General features: G+C 42.7%; 1 protein-coding gene across 2 annotated transcripts in view; it reads left to right on the forward strand.

The window, feature by feature from the left end:
• Positions 1 to 9,689: 9,689 nt before the first annotated feature.
• The window catches only part of ADSL (adenylosuccinate lyase), a 307,415-nt gene continuing 301,375 nt past the window's right edge, over positions 9,690 to 15,729 (forward strand). Inside the window, exon 1 of one of the 2 annotated variants that reach the window (XM_089674217.1) lies at positions 9,690 to 9,946. In XM_089674217.1, coding sequence (XP_089530343.1) covers positions 9,737 to 9,946 — 210 coding nt within the window. In that variant the 5' untranslated portion in view covers positions 9,690 to 9,736. The remainder of the gene's footprint in view (positions 9,947 to 15,729) is intronic. The other variant, XM_089674218.1, reaches the window with a different exon arrangement.

Here is a 15,729-nt window from a genome sequence, read left to right on the forward strand (position 1 = left end):
TGTATAAGGGGGAATAAAAATCATGTATGTAAATAATGATTTAAGAGGGGATTGAAGGGAAATGTATGTTCCTCACCCTCCATTTTTCTTATTTTATATTTTGTCTAGATAATTAAATGTATAGTTGTGTGTCAGTTATGTGCAATAGGCCTGCACCCATGTATTCTTTTAAATCTAGTTCTGCTCAAGGCATGAAAACTAACCAATTATTTCTTTGTACTAACAGCACCTGTTTCTGCCATGATATAGTTAAAAGTCAATTACTTCTGTTCCATGGGAAAATAACTGTTGGTTACTTTTAACTGATTCAAGGTCTGAGAAATCTAAATTGTTCACGTTCACAGCCTTGACAAGTATCCAGTGAAATCCTATTCTATGGTTTTCTTTGTTACAATATAAGAAGAAGAATCTATGAATAAAGTTTCATATTGCTGTCTGGAAGTCTTTGTGTGCGAGTGAATTTCTTCCTTGCAGAGAGCAGTCTCTTGGATCCAACATGGGCCGAAATATGCCAGTAGTCATTAAAGGAAAATCCCTTTCATGTACATGTAGAGAACACTGGGGTGGTATGTGCTGCTTGATCCAGGCGCTCCCCGCCTTGCTTTGCCTCAGGAAGATTGTTTGTCAGCATAGTAGAGTTGTGCGAATATTGATGAAGAGCTTGCACATGGTTATCACCGTCACACTCTATACATTTGATCGCTTTACAGTCTTTTGCAAAGTGTTCTGTGGAGGCACAGCATTTGTAGCAAACCCCACATTTCCTCAAAAGTTCCTTACGTTCTTGGATAGTTTTCTTTCTGAAGCCAATACAGTGGATGTGGTTTGTTATGTATTGGACATTGGTGATTTGGGTCCTCAATTTTCTTGTTTTGATCAGTCTTTTCAAGAACTGTAGCAGGCGCAGGTAGAACATTAGTCCTTTTCACTAACACTGGACCTCTACGGTCTCTGTGTGACATACGTGTTGTCAGGGCCTGGACTTGAACCTGGGACTTCTACTGTGTCAGGCAGTAACTCTTCTCACTGAGCTACCTAGGATGCTGGACAACACTCTGCCTCATCTATTGGATAATCCTGCTTTGTGCCTTGTTTGCTCTTGAACCTTGAACTCCTTGCACCTCCCATGAACTTCCTATATAAGCCATGTCCTTGGACTTCCTCCTTGCCAGATTATTGTGCCTTTCCAGCCAATATCCCGCTACTGTTCCTGCTGCTGTCTACACCTCGGCTACTGATCTTTGGCTTGTTCCTGACCACGATTTCGTCTCATCCTAACGTACTACGATTGATCTGCTACCATTTGTGACCGACCCTTGGCTTGTGACCGACTCTGCTTTCGTCTGATCCCTAACCTGTTGATCCGCTATTGGTTCCCAGTCTGCTCATTCCCTGGTGGGGTGATCCTGAGATCTGCGACCTGGTATTAACACGCAGCCCAATCCATCTCCACCATTAGGAGCTCTGGTGAATACCGGTTAATACTTAGACCCCGCACCTCAGGTGAGCCTGCGTCATTCCCAGGGGGATCCGCTGGTGTACCTATCCTGCTGGTTCCAGGTAAGCCTTTTACTGCTATAGCAACTGGTCTCTGAACCTGACCTTACATCGTGACACGTGTGTTCGTAGGTCTTGGAGAGAGTGTACTGAGAAGGTTACAGTCCGCATATGAGAAACTTGAGTCATTCTTAGTGTCTGCAATTCTTTTGATGAACTCGCAGAAGTAGGAAAAAGGAGGAAAGGCAACTCTATGTTCTTCCTTATACTTTGATCCAAGCGCTGCCCAACTTTCTTGAATTCCATATGGTAGCTTGAGAACAATAGATTTGATGCCATGAGAGGTGTCAAGGTAACTGAGACCAGGTAAAATGATGTCAGCCTTAGCAAATTGAAGCTCTAATAGAACATCGCTGAGTTCTTGAAACTTTTAGATTGTCATTAGCAGAAATCCTAGGGAAGCTTTGCAACCTTTTGAATAAAGCATCTTCAATGGCCTCTGGGCTGCCAAAGGTATGTTCAAGTCTGCCCCAGGCAGCATTAAGGCCTGTAGCAGAGTTGTCAATATGAACTGCTTAGAGCCTCTTGATGCGTTCAGTGGAGTGGGGACCTAGCCATCTGATGAGTAGATCTAATTCCTCTGTGGCATTGATGTCTAGGTCACTCATTATGGCCTTAAAAGTGGATTTCCAGCCTCTGTAATTTTCAGGCTTGTCATCAAACTTGGTGAGGCCTATCTTAACAAGCTCTCTGCGGAACATGTATTTAGCAAACTGTGACATGTCCGTGTTTTCAGATTTTGGGTGCATGACTGCAGGTGGAACAGAGTTGGTTGTGACGGTTGGCGGACTTACGTGGAGTGACTTGGGAACATATGTTGCTGCTAAGGCATTCAGTGCATGAGCTGGTTTAAAGTCCATTAGCATGTTAGTTTGTAGAGTAGTGCGTTTGCTAGAAGGTACTCTGTTGGTGCCAAAGTATGATGGACGGTCTGTTAAATACACACCAGTGTCTGCAGCTAACTGAGATGCTGCAGTCTGATGTATTGGAGGATATAAGGGCAAATCATCTTGAGGTACAGTAGATGCAGAGAAGAGACTTTGGCTGCTGTGACAGGGAGTTGACGTTCAAGAGAGGTGTGTGAAGAGAGACATAAGATACAACTGAGTGTCTGGAACTGTTGTCTCTTTCATTTTTACTAGCGGCTTGTTCTAAGACCCTTAAGCTTGCCATGGCTGAGGCATGCTCACATTGTTTTTCCAAAACTTAAATTTCTGCCTTCTGGCGTGTGGCTTCAGCTTCTTTCTCTGCTTTCTGATGTGCGGCCTGAGCCTCCATTTCTGCCTTCTTTTGTGCAAAAGCTGCCTGAATTTTAGAAGCTTCAGCATCAGCACAGGATTTTATTAGTTGTTGACTGAGTGTAGAAGACCTTGATTGTAGGGATTTGGAAGATCTTGAGGAGCATCTAGTAGATGCAGAGCGATAAGATCTGGATCCATGGAGCTGTGTTATTCTCACTTCTGCCTTTGTCTTTGTTCGCACCACTAAATTGTCTCTTTCAAGATTGAGCTCCTCAGAACTCCTTAATTCTCCCAATGACCCTTGAGTGTTATACTGCTTTAAGCTAGCAATATATTTAACACACAGTCTTTGTTAATTCTCATAAGCAACATACAATTGCTGGATAGCGCCCTCTAGTTGTATTGGCTCATGAGATTGTTGGGAGAGAGCAGACATGCATTTAACAGTATTAGACCATAAGTCATTAATATTAGACAGCAATTCTGCCTTGTCAGCATTAAGACTCTCTTGTATTTTCCTGGATGGTTTTCTTAAGCGTTTTTCTCTTTTGTATAATTCAGGATATAAGTCCTGCTCTGGATGAAGCTCTGATTGTGGTTTTGTATAAGTTTCTTCAGACTGTATATTATTTTCCTGAAACATCATGTTAGCAAAGAGAGGGGTTGATAGAAAGTTTACAGATAAATGTATCAATTTTTCTGTGGGTGAGCTGGGGTTTCCAAGGCAATCGTTGCAGAAAGGTTTTCTTGTATTTTATTATAATTTTTCACAGACAAGCCATGCATACAGATACAGTGTATAAACTTGCAGTTGTAAGACATTCACATCAATAATTTGTCCTGACACTGATGATTGTTATGCTGAGATATACTTGCAGACATGTACAGGCTTGTGGAGAGATGGCTGCACTCTCTGTAGCTGTCCATATAACATCTCACTGTGTATCCAAAACTAGCAAGGATCCTATGAAGACATTTCACTGATCTTTTGACTGATCTTTTAGCTGATCCTATGAAGACATTTCACCGATCTTTTGACTGGCAAGGATCCTATGAAGCATTTCACAGATCTTTTGACTGTTCTGTCTCTCCAATCTAAGCATTGAAAGCGTGATCTCTGTAACTTACAGTTGTGATGAGATAGCGATAACTTCAACCTGAGAGAATCGTACAACAATAAACACTTGATAGGTCAAAAGATCATAATGTGTCCTGCTTCATGAGATGAGGCTTGCTGCAATGCCTTACTGGGAAAAAGGGTGGGCTATCTATACGGCATTAACTAAACCAAAGGAAAAGGAGAATATAGAAAACACTTAAAGGCATATGACAGTCATGTGAAACATGACAAACTCATTTGCCAAGACCTGTTGGGTCGTTTGGAAAGAGAGCCTGATTTTTTGATTCAAATGATCACAGGAGATGAATTCTGGGTGTTTGAGTATGATCCTGAGATGAAAAAAACAAAGTTCAGAATTGCACAAACTCACGTCACCTCGCCCCATGATAGCTTGAATGAGCAGATCAAAAGCCAAATCAATAGACATAGTTTTTTTTTTTTATTCACATGGAATTATCCATAAGGAATTTGTACCTACTGGTAAAACTGTGAATCAAAGATTTTACCTGAAAGTTCTTGGTTGCTTGAGACAAAGAATTTTTTGTGTGTGCCCTATGATCGCCTCAACTTGGATTCCTCATAATAACAACGCACAGGGCTTTGGCTGTCAGATAGTTTTTGGCTGAAAAACACATCATGGTGCTTCCCCATCCACCCTACAGCCCTGACTTGGCTCCTTGCCCCTTTTTCAAATTCCTAAAGATGAAGAAGAGTTTGAAAAGACACCATTTTGGTAGTGTGGATAACGTCCAAAGAGCCACTACGCAGGTTATGAACGCCATCCCATTTGAAGATCTCCAGGGTTGCTATGAAGAATGGAAAAATCGCTGGGAACATTCTGAACACTCTCAAGTAGCACATTTTGTTTGAAGGAGACAATGTTTAATTGTACATTTTTTCAGTAAAGGAATTTTTAAAATATCATTCTAATTAGTTTTTGGACACACCTTGTAGTTCTTTACACATACATGTACTGTATGAAATCAGTAATCTAGACCTTAAAATATATTGAATAATTTTTTTCCATTATTTCTGTATCGTTTACTATTTATTCTCGTTATTATTTATTCTATTGTACAGATGCAAATATATCAGCAAAAAATAGTTAAACATTATCAACTACTTCTTGCAACACAGTATCAAGCACTGCAGAAAAGAACAACATATTTTGAGTAACAACAGGGTCATTACCATATATTCCGGGGGACGGCTGGCGAGGGGGACATGGCTGGCATTCCTTGCGCAAAGTATGCATTACGGCACTTAGTACATTGCACTTTAAACACTACACTTTGACTAAGGCAAGTACAAACAATAGTGCTGCACCCCAAGTAGATTGCATGTATTCTTCCCTCTCTTACCTCTTTCTGTCAGCCTTCCTTTGTTATCTCTCCTCTCTCCAGCATGCTCTTGCTAACCCTCTTTGTTGCTATAATGCCCTCTCTTCTCAAACTCTCTCTTGTTTGCCCCTCCTCCCCACCACACAACCTGTACATATCACCCTCACTTCTGCCCTCTCAATATCACTGCACTTATCTCCTGCTCTCTCTTGGTCCACGTAATGTCACCACTTAAAAAGCACTGCGGCACTTGCCTTCATATAAATCTCACTCCCACCTCACCTCCCTCACAATCCTACTACTACTACTAACTTCTGGAGACATTGCCCCAAACCCTGGCCCTCCACCATCAAACTCCAACCCACAGAAGCAGCAGCCACCCCTCTCTGGCTGTAGCCGCAACCCTCACTCTCTCATCTCAATTCCCCTGCTTCCATGCACCAACCCCTCCCTCCTATGTGCCCTCTGGAATGCCCGCTCAGCCTCTAACAAACTACTATCAATGACCTCTCCGACTCCATCGACCTTCTTGTTATTACTGAAACCTGGCTCCAGGATTTCGACTCTGTCTCCTCAGCTGCTCTCTCCCATTGCCGCCTCCTCTGGACTCGCCCAGAACCAGCGGATGAAAAGGGGGTGGAGTCGGACTTCTTTTTTCCCCACAAAGCACGTTCCAGGTTCTTCCTGCCCCTCCGTCTCTGTCCCTCCGCTCTTTCGAAGTGCACTGTATTCATCTCTTTTCTCCCGTTTGTCTGAGGATCGTAATCATCTACCGGTCCCCGGGCCCAGTTTCACGCTTTCTCGATGACTTTTCAGCATGGCTACCGTACTTTCTCTCCTCTGAGGTGCCTGCCATCATCCTCAGCGACTTTAACATTCCAGTCAATGCTCACACCCCTGCCACCTCTCAACTACTCAACCTAACTTCCTCTTTTAATCTAACACAATGGTCACAATCCACCACCCACTGCAATGGCAACACCCTTTACCTTGTATTCACCCACCTATGCACTCCCTGTAACCTCTCTAACACCCCTTTTCCTCTCTCTGATCACAACTTTATCAGTTTCACACTCTCCCTGCCTCCTACCCCCCCATGCCTCCAACCAGCAAACCATCACCTGTAGAAACCTCCATCACCTCAGCCCTGACCTTCTTCACTCTGCTACTGAGCGCCTCTATGATGAAATTGCACCCCTGACCTGCCCAGAGCTGGCCACATCTGCCTACAACAACTATCATCCTCCCTGGATGCTCTTGCTCCTCTTTCTACACACAGAACCAGGCCTCACCTGTCTCAACCCTGGCAAATAGATGATACCAGAAGTCTCAAGAGACGCAGCCGAAACTCTTGAGTGAGCATGGCGTAAAAATAAATCCCTGAAAGACTTTACCCTCTACAAATCCGCTCTTCTTAAATACAACTCCAGCCTCCACGCTGCTAAGCAAACCTACTATAACACTCTCATCAAGACCCTCTCATCCAATCCTCGTCAACTCTTCTCTACCCTTAATTCCTTATTCCACCTCCACCAACTTACTTACTGCACAGGAGATTACCAGTCACTACAAGAAGAAGATCGACAAAATTCGTGATGAGATCTCCAGTGTCAAGTTTCCTCCTCTAACCAACATACCAGGCCCAACACCAAACTCAACACTCTCCTCCTTTGACCCTGTTACCACCTAGGAAGTTACTGATCTCCTTTTCAAGGCCCACTTCACCACCTGTCCCCTGGATCCTGTCCCCTTACGACTGTTGCAGCCTCCTTTCTGCTCTATCCTAAACTCTCTAACCCACATCTTCAACCTTTCACTCTCCATGGGCACCTTTCCCTCCTCACTCAAACATGCACTGGTTACCCCCATTCTCAAAAAACCCTCGCTGGACCCCACCTGTTTGAACAACGTAGGACCCATCTCCCTGCTCCCGTTTGCCTCCAAGCTTCTCGAGCGCCTTATTCACAACCGTATGAACTGCTACCTCACAGACAACAACCTTCTTGATCCCCGACAGTCTGGCTTCTGCCCACAACATTCCACAGAAACTGCCCTATTAAAACTCACTAATAACCTACTAACTGCTAAAACCAACGGCCATTACTCCATATTCATACTCCTTGACCTTTCTGCTGCCTTTGACACAGTCACCACCCGCTCCTCCTCAGTAAACGCCACTCCATCGGCCTCCATGACTCTGCTCTCTCCTGGTTCTCCTCTTACCTTTCTCAGTGCACTTTCAGTGTCACATACAACTCCTCCTCCTCCTGCGCTCCTGTTCCCCTTTCTGTTGGGGTACCCCAAGGTTCTCTTCTTGGGCCCCTCCTTTTCTCTCTCTATACCTCCTCCCTGGGTCAACTGATAACCTCCCATGGCTTTCAATACCACCTCTATGCTGATGATACCCAGATCTATCTCTCCACTCCCCAGCTCACCCCCTCAATCTCCTCATATATCACAAATCTACTAAGCGACATATCAGCATGGATGTCACTTCACTACCTCAAACTCAATCTTTCAAAAACCGAGCTTGTGTCAGGGCTCCGGGTATGACCAGAGGTGTGTGGACTGACACAGGGAAACACAGACTTCAGGTATAGCGTGTAAAACAATATAATTTATTAAGGGCAGCACAAACATAAACGCAGTGCAACAAACCATACCCAAAACTAACACAAATACGTACAACAAGGTGCAACAAACCCAAACCTTAACTGAATATATAGATAGATAGATAGATAGAGAACAACGTAGTCAGGCTGGCCGAGTCGATAGCTAACGGGCAGAGAAGGTACAAGGAGCAGGCAGAAGATTGGTCAGGAGTACCCGAGGTCGGTGCAGGCAGAGTTCAAGCAGAGTCAGGATCAAGCAGAGTCAAGATCAGGCAGGAAGCAGACAGGGTACAGGGGCTCATGGGAACAATACACCAAGGCCCTGACTGCAGGCCTGGCCATTCCTTAAATACACCTCCTGCAATCAGCCTCAGGTGATGGCTTGATTGCAGGAGTGAGCTTCTGGCTGCTGAGAGCACCCGCTGGCCAGCCCTGATACTGCAGCCCACGAGGCAGGTGAGTCCCACCACCATTGGCGAGTCCATTCCTGACAGCTTGTCATATTTCCTCCTCCCCGATCCCCCACTCACGACTTTACCATTAAGATCAACAGCACAACCATTGGTCCTTCCCCTCATGCCAGGGTGCTAGGCGTAATCCTAGACTCTGACCTCTCCTTTGGGCCTTACATCCACTCACTAGCTAAATCCTGCCGCCTCAACCTCCGGAACATTTCCAAAATCCTCCCCTTCCTGACCAATGACACTACAAAACAACTCATCCACGTCTTGGTTATATCCCGCCTCGATTACTACAACTCCCTCCTCACTGATCTACCGTTACACAGGCTATCCCCCCTTCAGTCTATTATGAATGCTGCTGCTAGACTCATACACCTTACGAACCAATCGGCGACTGCTGCCCCTCTCTACCAATCCCTTCACTGGCTTCCACTAACCCAACGTATAAAATTCAAAATACTAACCACAGCTTACAAAGCCATCCAAAACATTGCCCCTAGCTACATCACCGACCTCATCCACAGATATCGGCCAAATCGCCCACTCTGCTCCTCCCAAGATATCTTCCTTTCTAGCTCCCTCATCACCTCCTCCCACGCTCGCCTCCAGGACTTCTCCAGAGCCTCTCCCATCCTCTGGAACTCCCTACCACAGCATGTCCGGTCAGCCCCCACCCTGTCTGCCTTTAGGCGATCTTTGAAAACTCACTTCTTCAGGGAAGCGTACCCCACCTCCACCTAAGAACTGTACTTGAAGCACCTACACCAGATCATCCCCCGCAGCTATCACCTTTTGTATCATCTCCCCCTTCTTTTATATTGTAAAGCGCTGCGCAAACTGTTGGCGCTATATAAAGCCTGTATAATGATATATGAGTGTAAAAAGTATATTGACACCTAGTGAGAGTGCTGAGCATTGTGGCCAATACTCCCACCATCCTAACATTAGCAACTACTTCTTGCAACATAGTATCAAGTGCTGCAAAAAAGAATAACATATTTTAGTTAACAAAAAAGTTATTATCATATACTGTATGTGTGTAAAATGTATTGCAGCCAATACTCCCATCATCCCAATATGCAGTTTAGTATGTCCTTGAATGTGTCTGGTTTTGAACAGGTTAAAGTTTCATAATTCAATTTATAAAAACAACCAAATCAGCATATGTAACCACCAGCAAAGAACCATTCAACCATTTGCTAATGAGAGCTAGATTTGTTTATTATTGTTTCAGATTGATACATGAATATCACTAAACAAGGGACAAGAGGGTAGCAATACTTCGTGTGCCACATTAAAGATGGCAGCTCCCAGGAGCCACACATGATATGCGGGAAACACGGGCGGCCATATTGGATGTGGCAAGCTGTCACTCTCCACTAGTCTTCAGGGTCGGGCAAGGATAATGGACGCAGGCAGCGGTTTGAGCGGAGATTTGGGTGCCCGGGTGACTGGCAGTGCCTCGCCGCTCGCCCAAGGACCGGAAGAAGTGCAGCGCTACCGATCACCGCTGGTGTCTCGTTATGCCAGCCGAGAAATGGCCTTCAATTTCAGCGATTGCAAGAAATTTCAGACCTGGAGACGGCTGTGGTTATTCCTGGCACAGGCCCAGCGGGTAATGTAAAAGGGCAACTGACATGCCTTCTATGTGCACTGGGGGGAGCTGCAGAACGACCCCCACCCCTGTGTCTTCTCACATGTCCTGTACTCAGTCTGTACAACATGTGACAGTCTGGAGCCCATACATTCCGCCAGAGAGGAGAAGGAAACGTGTGTGGGATATCAGTGTGCATGCTGAGGGAGAGAGACTCTGTATTGCCAACAGGTGGAACTGTTGTGACATTTCTTAGTCTGAAGGCATGCGTAGCAATAGACCTGGAAGGAGACTGTGCCATGTTAGCAGGGTTTAACCACTTGCCTACCGGGCACTTATACCCCCTTCCTTACTAGGCCAATTTTCAGTGCTATCGCGCTTTGAATATTAATTGCGCGGTCATGCAACATTGTTACCATTTTTTTTCACACAAATAGAGCTTTCTTTTGGTGGTATTTACTCGCTGCTGGGTGTTTTATTTTTTGTGCTATAAACAAAAAAAGAGCAAAAAATGAAAAAAAAAAAGTTTTTCCTAGTTTCTGTTATAAAATTTTGCAAACAGGTAATTTTTCTCCTTCACTGATTTACATTGATGAGGCGGCACTGATGGGCACAGGTGGGTGGCACGAACTGCCTGGCCACAGTGAAGCTGTTATTCGGCTATCTGTGGTCGGCAAATGGTTAACTGGCTTGGATCTAGAGCAGGGTTTTCTTCATTTGCACATGTCAAAATCTGCTTTTTTGGCCATAAAATACTTAAAACCCCAGTACATTATATATTTTCTGAAAGCAGAAGCCCTGTAGAATAAAAATATAGAATTTGAAATGTTCTAGGTGATGCGATATTTGTGCAACTGTATGCAAATTCACATTTTCTGGAAAAATTTAATAAAATTAATTTTAGTGCACACATATGCAATATAATATCCAATATGAAAGATGGAATTGTGTTGAGTAAAAAGATGTCATGCGATATTTGCACAGCGGTTTATCAAACACACTTTCATGAAAATATTATACATTAATGAATTTTTGTGCAAACTGACTGCCCTATAATATAAATCAATTGATGCAGCGCTGGACAAGAGATATTATAGGTATATGAATAAATAAATGGAGGCAAGTAGTTCATATGGTGGTATCAAGGTGACTTCAGGTGCTCTCATCTATTCCTATTCTCCAGGTGACAAAATACTGTGCGATATAGTGCAGAAGGAATGCACACTCACCAGAACGCACAGTTTAATGAGCGTTTGTATATATATATATACTGATCCCTTGAGGTCATCAGCTGGTCAAGGTGGGGTTTGAAATCCAATGATCTCCCTCCAGTACTACTGAGTATTGCTGTTAAAACATCAGGATGATCCCTCGGATATTAGCCTGTGTATTCCTCCTCAAGTGATAAGGACACTCCTTCACCAGCAGTAAACGGATGACTGTAAATTAATACTCCCCAGGGGAGTCAAAGCAGAGACATCTCCATAGTGTAGTAATTAGGTATTTATTTGTATAAAACGAAGATGAACATCGATGTGTCAATCAAATAAAAGCAAGAGAAATTATGGACTGACCGTCCAATGTTAAAGATGGCCGCCGGAGCTCCACGATGCTCCGGCGGCGTGACGTCACGGCGTTCCTGGCTCCTCCCTCTCCCTGGGGAGTATTAATTTACAGTCATCCGTTTACTGCTGGTGAAGGAGTGTCCTTATCACTTGAGGAGGAATACACAGGCTAATATCCGAGGGATCATCCTGATGTTTTAACAGCAATACTCAGTAGTACTGGAGGGAGATCATTGGATTTCAAACCCCACCTTGACCAGCTGATGACCTCAAGGGATCAGTATATATATATATACAAACGCTCATTAAACTGTGCGTTCTGGTGAGTGTGCATTCCTTCTGCACTATATCGCACAGTATTTTGTCACCTGGAGAATAGGAATAGATGAGAGCACCTGAAGTCACCTTGATACCACCATATGAACTACTTGCCTCCATTTATTTATTCATATACCTATAATATCTCTTGTCCAGCGCTGCATCAATTGATTTATATTATTGTTTTATTGGGTTTATGGTTACCTGGTGTACAGCTGCTATATCACATTTGTAGGTGCGCTCGTATACATTATTTCCATTATCTGACTGCCCTATAGCAGATTCACTGCTACAGGGTGGCACGGGTGCGCAAAATCACGTATACAGTAAATTTCTGGATAGGGGGCACGTGCGTCCTACCTGCGCCACAATTTGCAGCCACGGCTGTCAATCACCAGGTCCCGGATGGTGATTACTCGCTGGCCCCGGTGATTGCCGAGCATCTCCAACAGGTAAGAGAACTGTGTGTAAACAAAACAGTTCTCCCTGTCAGCTCATGCTCATTGCTTTGGATGGCTGTGCTCATTGATTTGGATGGCTGTGCACAGCAACAGCCATGCAAAGCAGTGTGATTACAGTGAAGCACACGGACACAGTTTAAAGTTGCTGATCGCCACCATTACTACTAAAAAAAAAAAAAAAAATAAATAAATTCCAGTGTCTATGCCGCCATTTGTAAATGCTATAAACCAATTAATTTACATGTATTGGGATTTTGTTTTTAACAAAGACATGTAGCAGAATACATTTTGTCCTAAATTTACAAGGATATTTGATTTTTTTTTAAAAAAATTTGCTGGACATGTTTAATCTGCAAAAAGTAAAAAATATAGTGTTTTTTTTCTCAAAATTGTCAGTCTTTTTTTTTTTTTTTTTTATAGGGCAAAAAATAAAAAAACTCACAGGTGATCAAATACCACCAAAAGAAAGCTCAATTAGTGGGGGAAGAAAGAACGTAAATTTCATTTGGGTGCAGCATTGCATGATCGCGCAATTGTCAGTTAAAGTAACGCAGCGCCGTAACGCAAAAAATGCCCTGGTCAGGAAGGGGAGTAAACCCTCACAAGGGCAAGGGGTTAACCACTTCCAGACCGTACACTTTTACCCCCTTCCTGACCAGGGCAATTTTCAGCTTTTAGCGCTATCACACTTTGAATGACAATTGCGCGGTCATGCAACACTGTACCCAAATGAATTTTTTACCATTTTTTTGAGATAGATAAAGCTTTATTTTGGTGGTATTTATTCACCACTGGGATTTGTATTTTTTTTGCTATGTAAATGAAATGTCCAAAAAATTTGAAAAAAAGTGTTTTTTTTATAAAATTTTGCAAATAAATAATATTTCATCATAAATCTTAGGCAAAATTTATTCTGTTATCTTTTTAGTAAAAAAAAAAAAAATTCAAATTGATTTATAAGCAAAAATTATAATTTTTAAACATTTTTTTTACATTTTTATTTTATTTTTTTATATTATTATTTTTTATTTTTATTTTTTTATTTACATACTGTCACCCTAGCAGTACAGTGTCACCATGGTGACACTGTACTACTTGTGAGGGGTGATGAAGATTTTTTTTTTTTTACACTGATTGCTTTTACACCCATATAGGATATAAAAGCAATCATTTCTCTTTCTCTCTGTGTGCATTCTTGCACTCATTGAAGAGAACTGAGTGAGCTGTGATTGGTCATAGCTTGTCACATGGTACAAGGCTTTTGTGAATAGCCTTGTACCATGTGACCTCTGTGATCATTCACAGATTTCACACATAGTAAGCAATGATGTCACAAGTGACATCTTGCTTACTACTTTGCATGTGATCACTGATTGGCCAATCAGTGATCACATGATCGGGACCTCGTACAGAGGTCCCGTCCGACGATCGGTGTTTCACTGTGTCCGGAGGACACAGCGGGCACCGGATCGCGGTAGCTGCGCGCTCCCAGGGAGCGCGCACAAGCAGGGTGCGGGGAGGCCGTTTATAGACGGCAACCCGACCCTGCAGTGCCACCGTCCGGCCGTTTATATACAACGGCCGGTCGGGAAGTGGTTAAACATCTTTACAAAAAAAAAAAAAAAATTCTGGTGCTAGAATTATTGCTCTCATCATTTGCGGCAATACGTCATGTGTGGTGCGTTATAGCAGGTCTTACATATACATGCACATGCGGGAACTACGTGCTCGTATGCATTTGCTTTTGAGCATTGGGGGGGAGGGGAAACCTTAATTTTTTTTATTTTTTTTTTTTTCTATTGAACTTAATTGCTATCACAAGGGATGAATACAAAATCCCTTGTGATAGCTTGGGCCATGACAGGTCCTTTTTATGGAGAGATCTGGGTTCTCTTAGACCCCATATCTCTTCTCTGCCCTCCAAAACAGCCGATAAAGTGAAGATCGGTTTAACTGCTTTAGAAGCCAATAATGGCTTGTGAACAAATAAACCAAAAGCCAAAAGGATTACACAGTAGAAATTTATTTATTTAATACAGGTACTAAATAGAAATAGAGACGCATTAGATCATTTAAAATAATAAATGATGGTCATATCTTAATTATTGATTGAAATCCGATTCCCCATGTGTTGCATATTGATCGAATGGGTTGCCAACTGTAGATCAAATATTCCTATCAGAGGAAATCAATCAAAAAATCGATCATTAATTGAAGTGTGTACGGCCACCGTAAAGCAGTCAGCTAGCAGTTCGGGTGCACTGTCGTTTTCGGAGAGCTGTGTATGGAAAGGACAGACTGGAGGTGTTTAACACATGCATACCACCCTCAGACCTTTCTGATGACATTTCCTAGAGTTTCCTTTAGAAAAAAAAAAACTACTAGTATTGATTGTGAGGTTTTTGTTGAAGAGAATAGAAACCTATTCCAGGCGGAGCTACTGATTTGGGAAATGTAAAGTTTTGCAGTGGCTAAATACCTATTTCTTGCAATAAAATAATGTGACACACAATATTTTTTGTATATAAATAGAGCACATGATGAGAAAATTATCATACGATAAAATACATGTAATTGATTAAGCAGAGGGCAGATGATATTTCCTTTTATCTCCATGGCCAGCCTAAAGCTTGCCGTAAATTTTTTGTCGCTCATTATTGAATTAGGGGGACTCTTCAAGTGCCAAACAAGAACTCATAAAACTCTTCTATTGATTATTTCATCTTAAAAATCAGAATTTAAATATTTTCCTTTAACATGGTTTTTGATCAATTCCATTCAAGACAGTATACTTTATAGTCTGTATTTATCCAAGGCTAGAATTACATGTAGAAATTTTTAGTAAAAAATTAAATTTTAAAGGTGAAAAATACAAGTGAAATAAGTAAAAATAGAATGTTATCAATCACATAAAACTGTAGTTCAGTATTTGCCTCGAGCTACATCATTAGGTAAAAAAGCAGCTGCACTAAAAGGTGCTAAAAACATCTTAACAAGGTCCATCATGGTGCTTGCATGTTCTTCAGCACACCAAGGCCCAACGCGTGTCACAGAATAAATCACTCAGGGACTGTGCAGAAGTATCTAAAGAGTTCAGAACATTGGTGATTGGTGGCAAAACCTACCCCACACAGTCTATGCCAGTGTTTCTCAACCTTTTTCCAGTCGTGGCACCCTTGAAAAGTATTTTCAGTCACTAGGCACACGAAATCACGCTCATTCCTGACACGCAGACAAATGCTCTGCTCTTTAAGGTTACCCCATACATTGGCAAACACAGTGTTTTTGGTGTGGTGCAATTTTAAAACTAAGGTCAGGGACGACTTTCCCTGCACTTTCTGCGGGTAAGGCAGCCCATTGAAATGAATGGGCTGCCCTACACACAGCCACACAGATGTGAACCAAGGACCTGTTCACCTGTGAGGTTGGAGGGTGGTAAAACCACACAATTGAGCTGCTT

This window comes from Staurois parvus, unplaced genomic scaffold (assembly GCF_062004578.1).
Source record: "Staurois parvus isolate SC_StPar_1 unplaced genomic scaffold, SC_StPar_1.0 ptg000149l, whole genome shotgun sequence".
Classification (NCBI taxonomy): Eukaryota; Metazoa; Chordata; class Amphibia; order Anura; family Ranidae; genus Staurois; species Staurois parvus.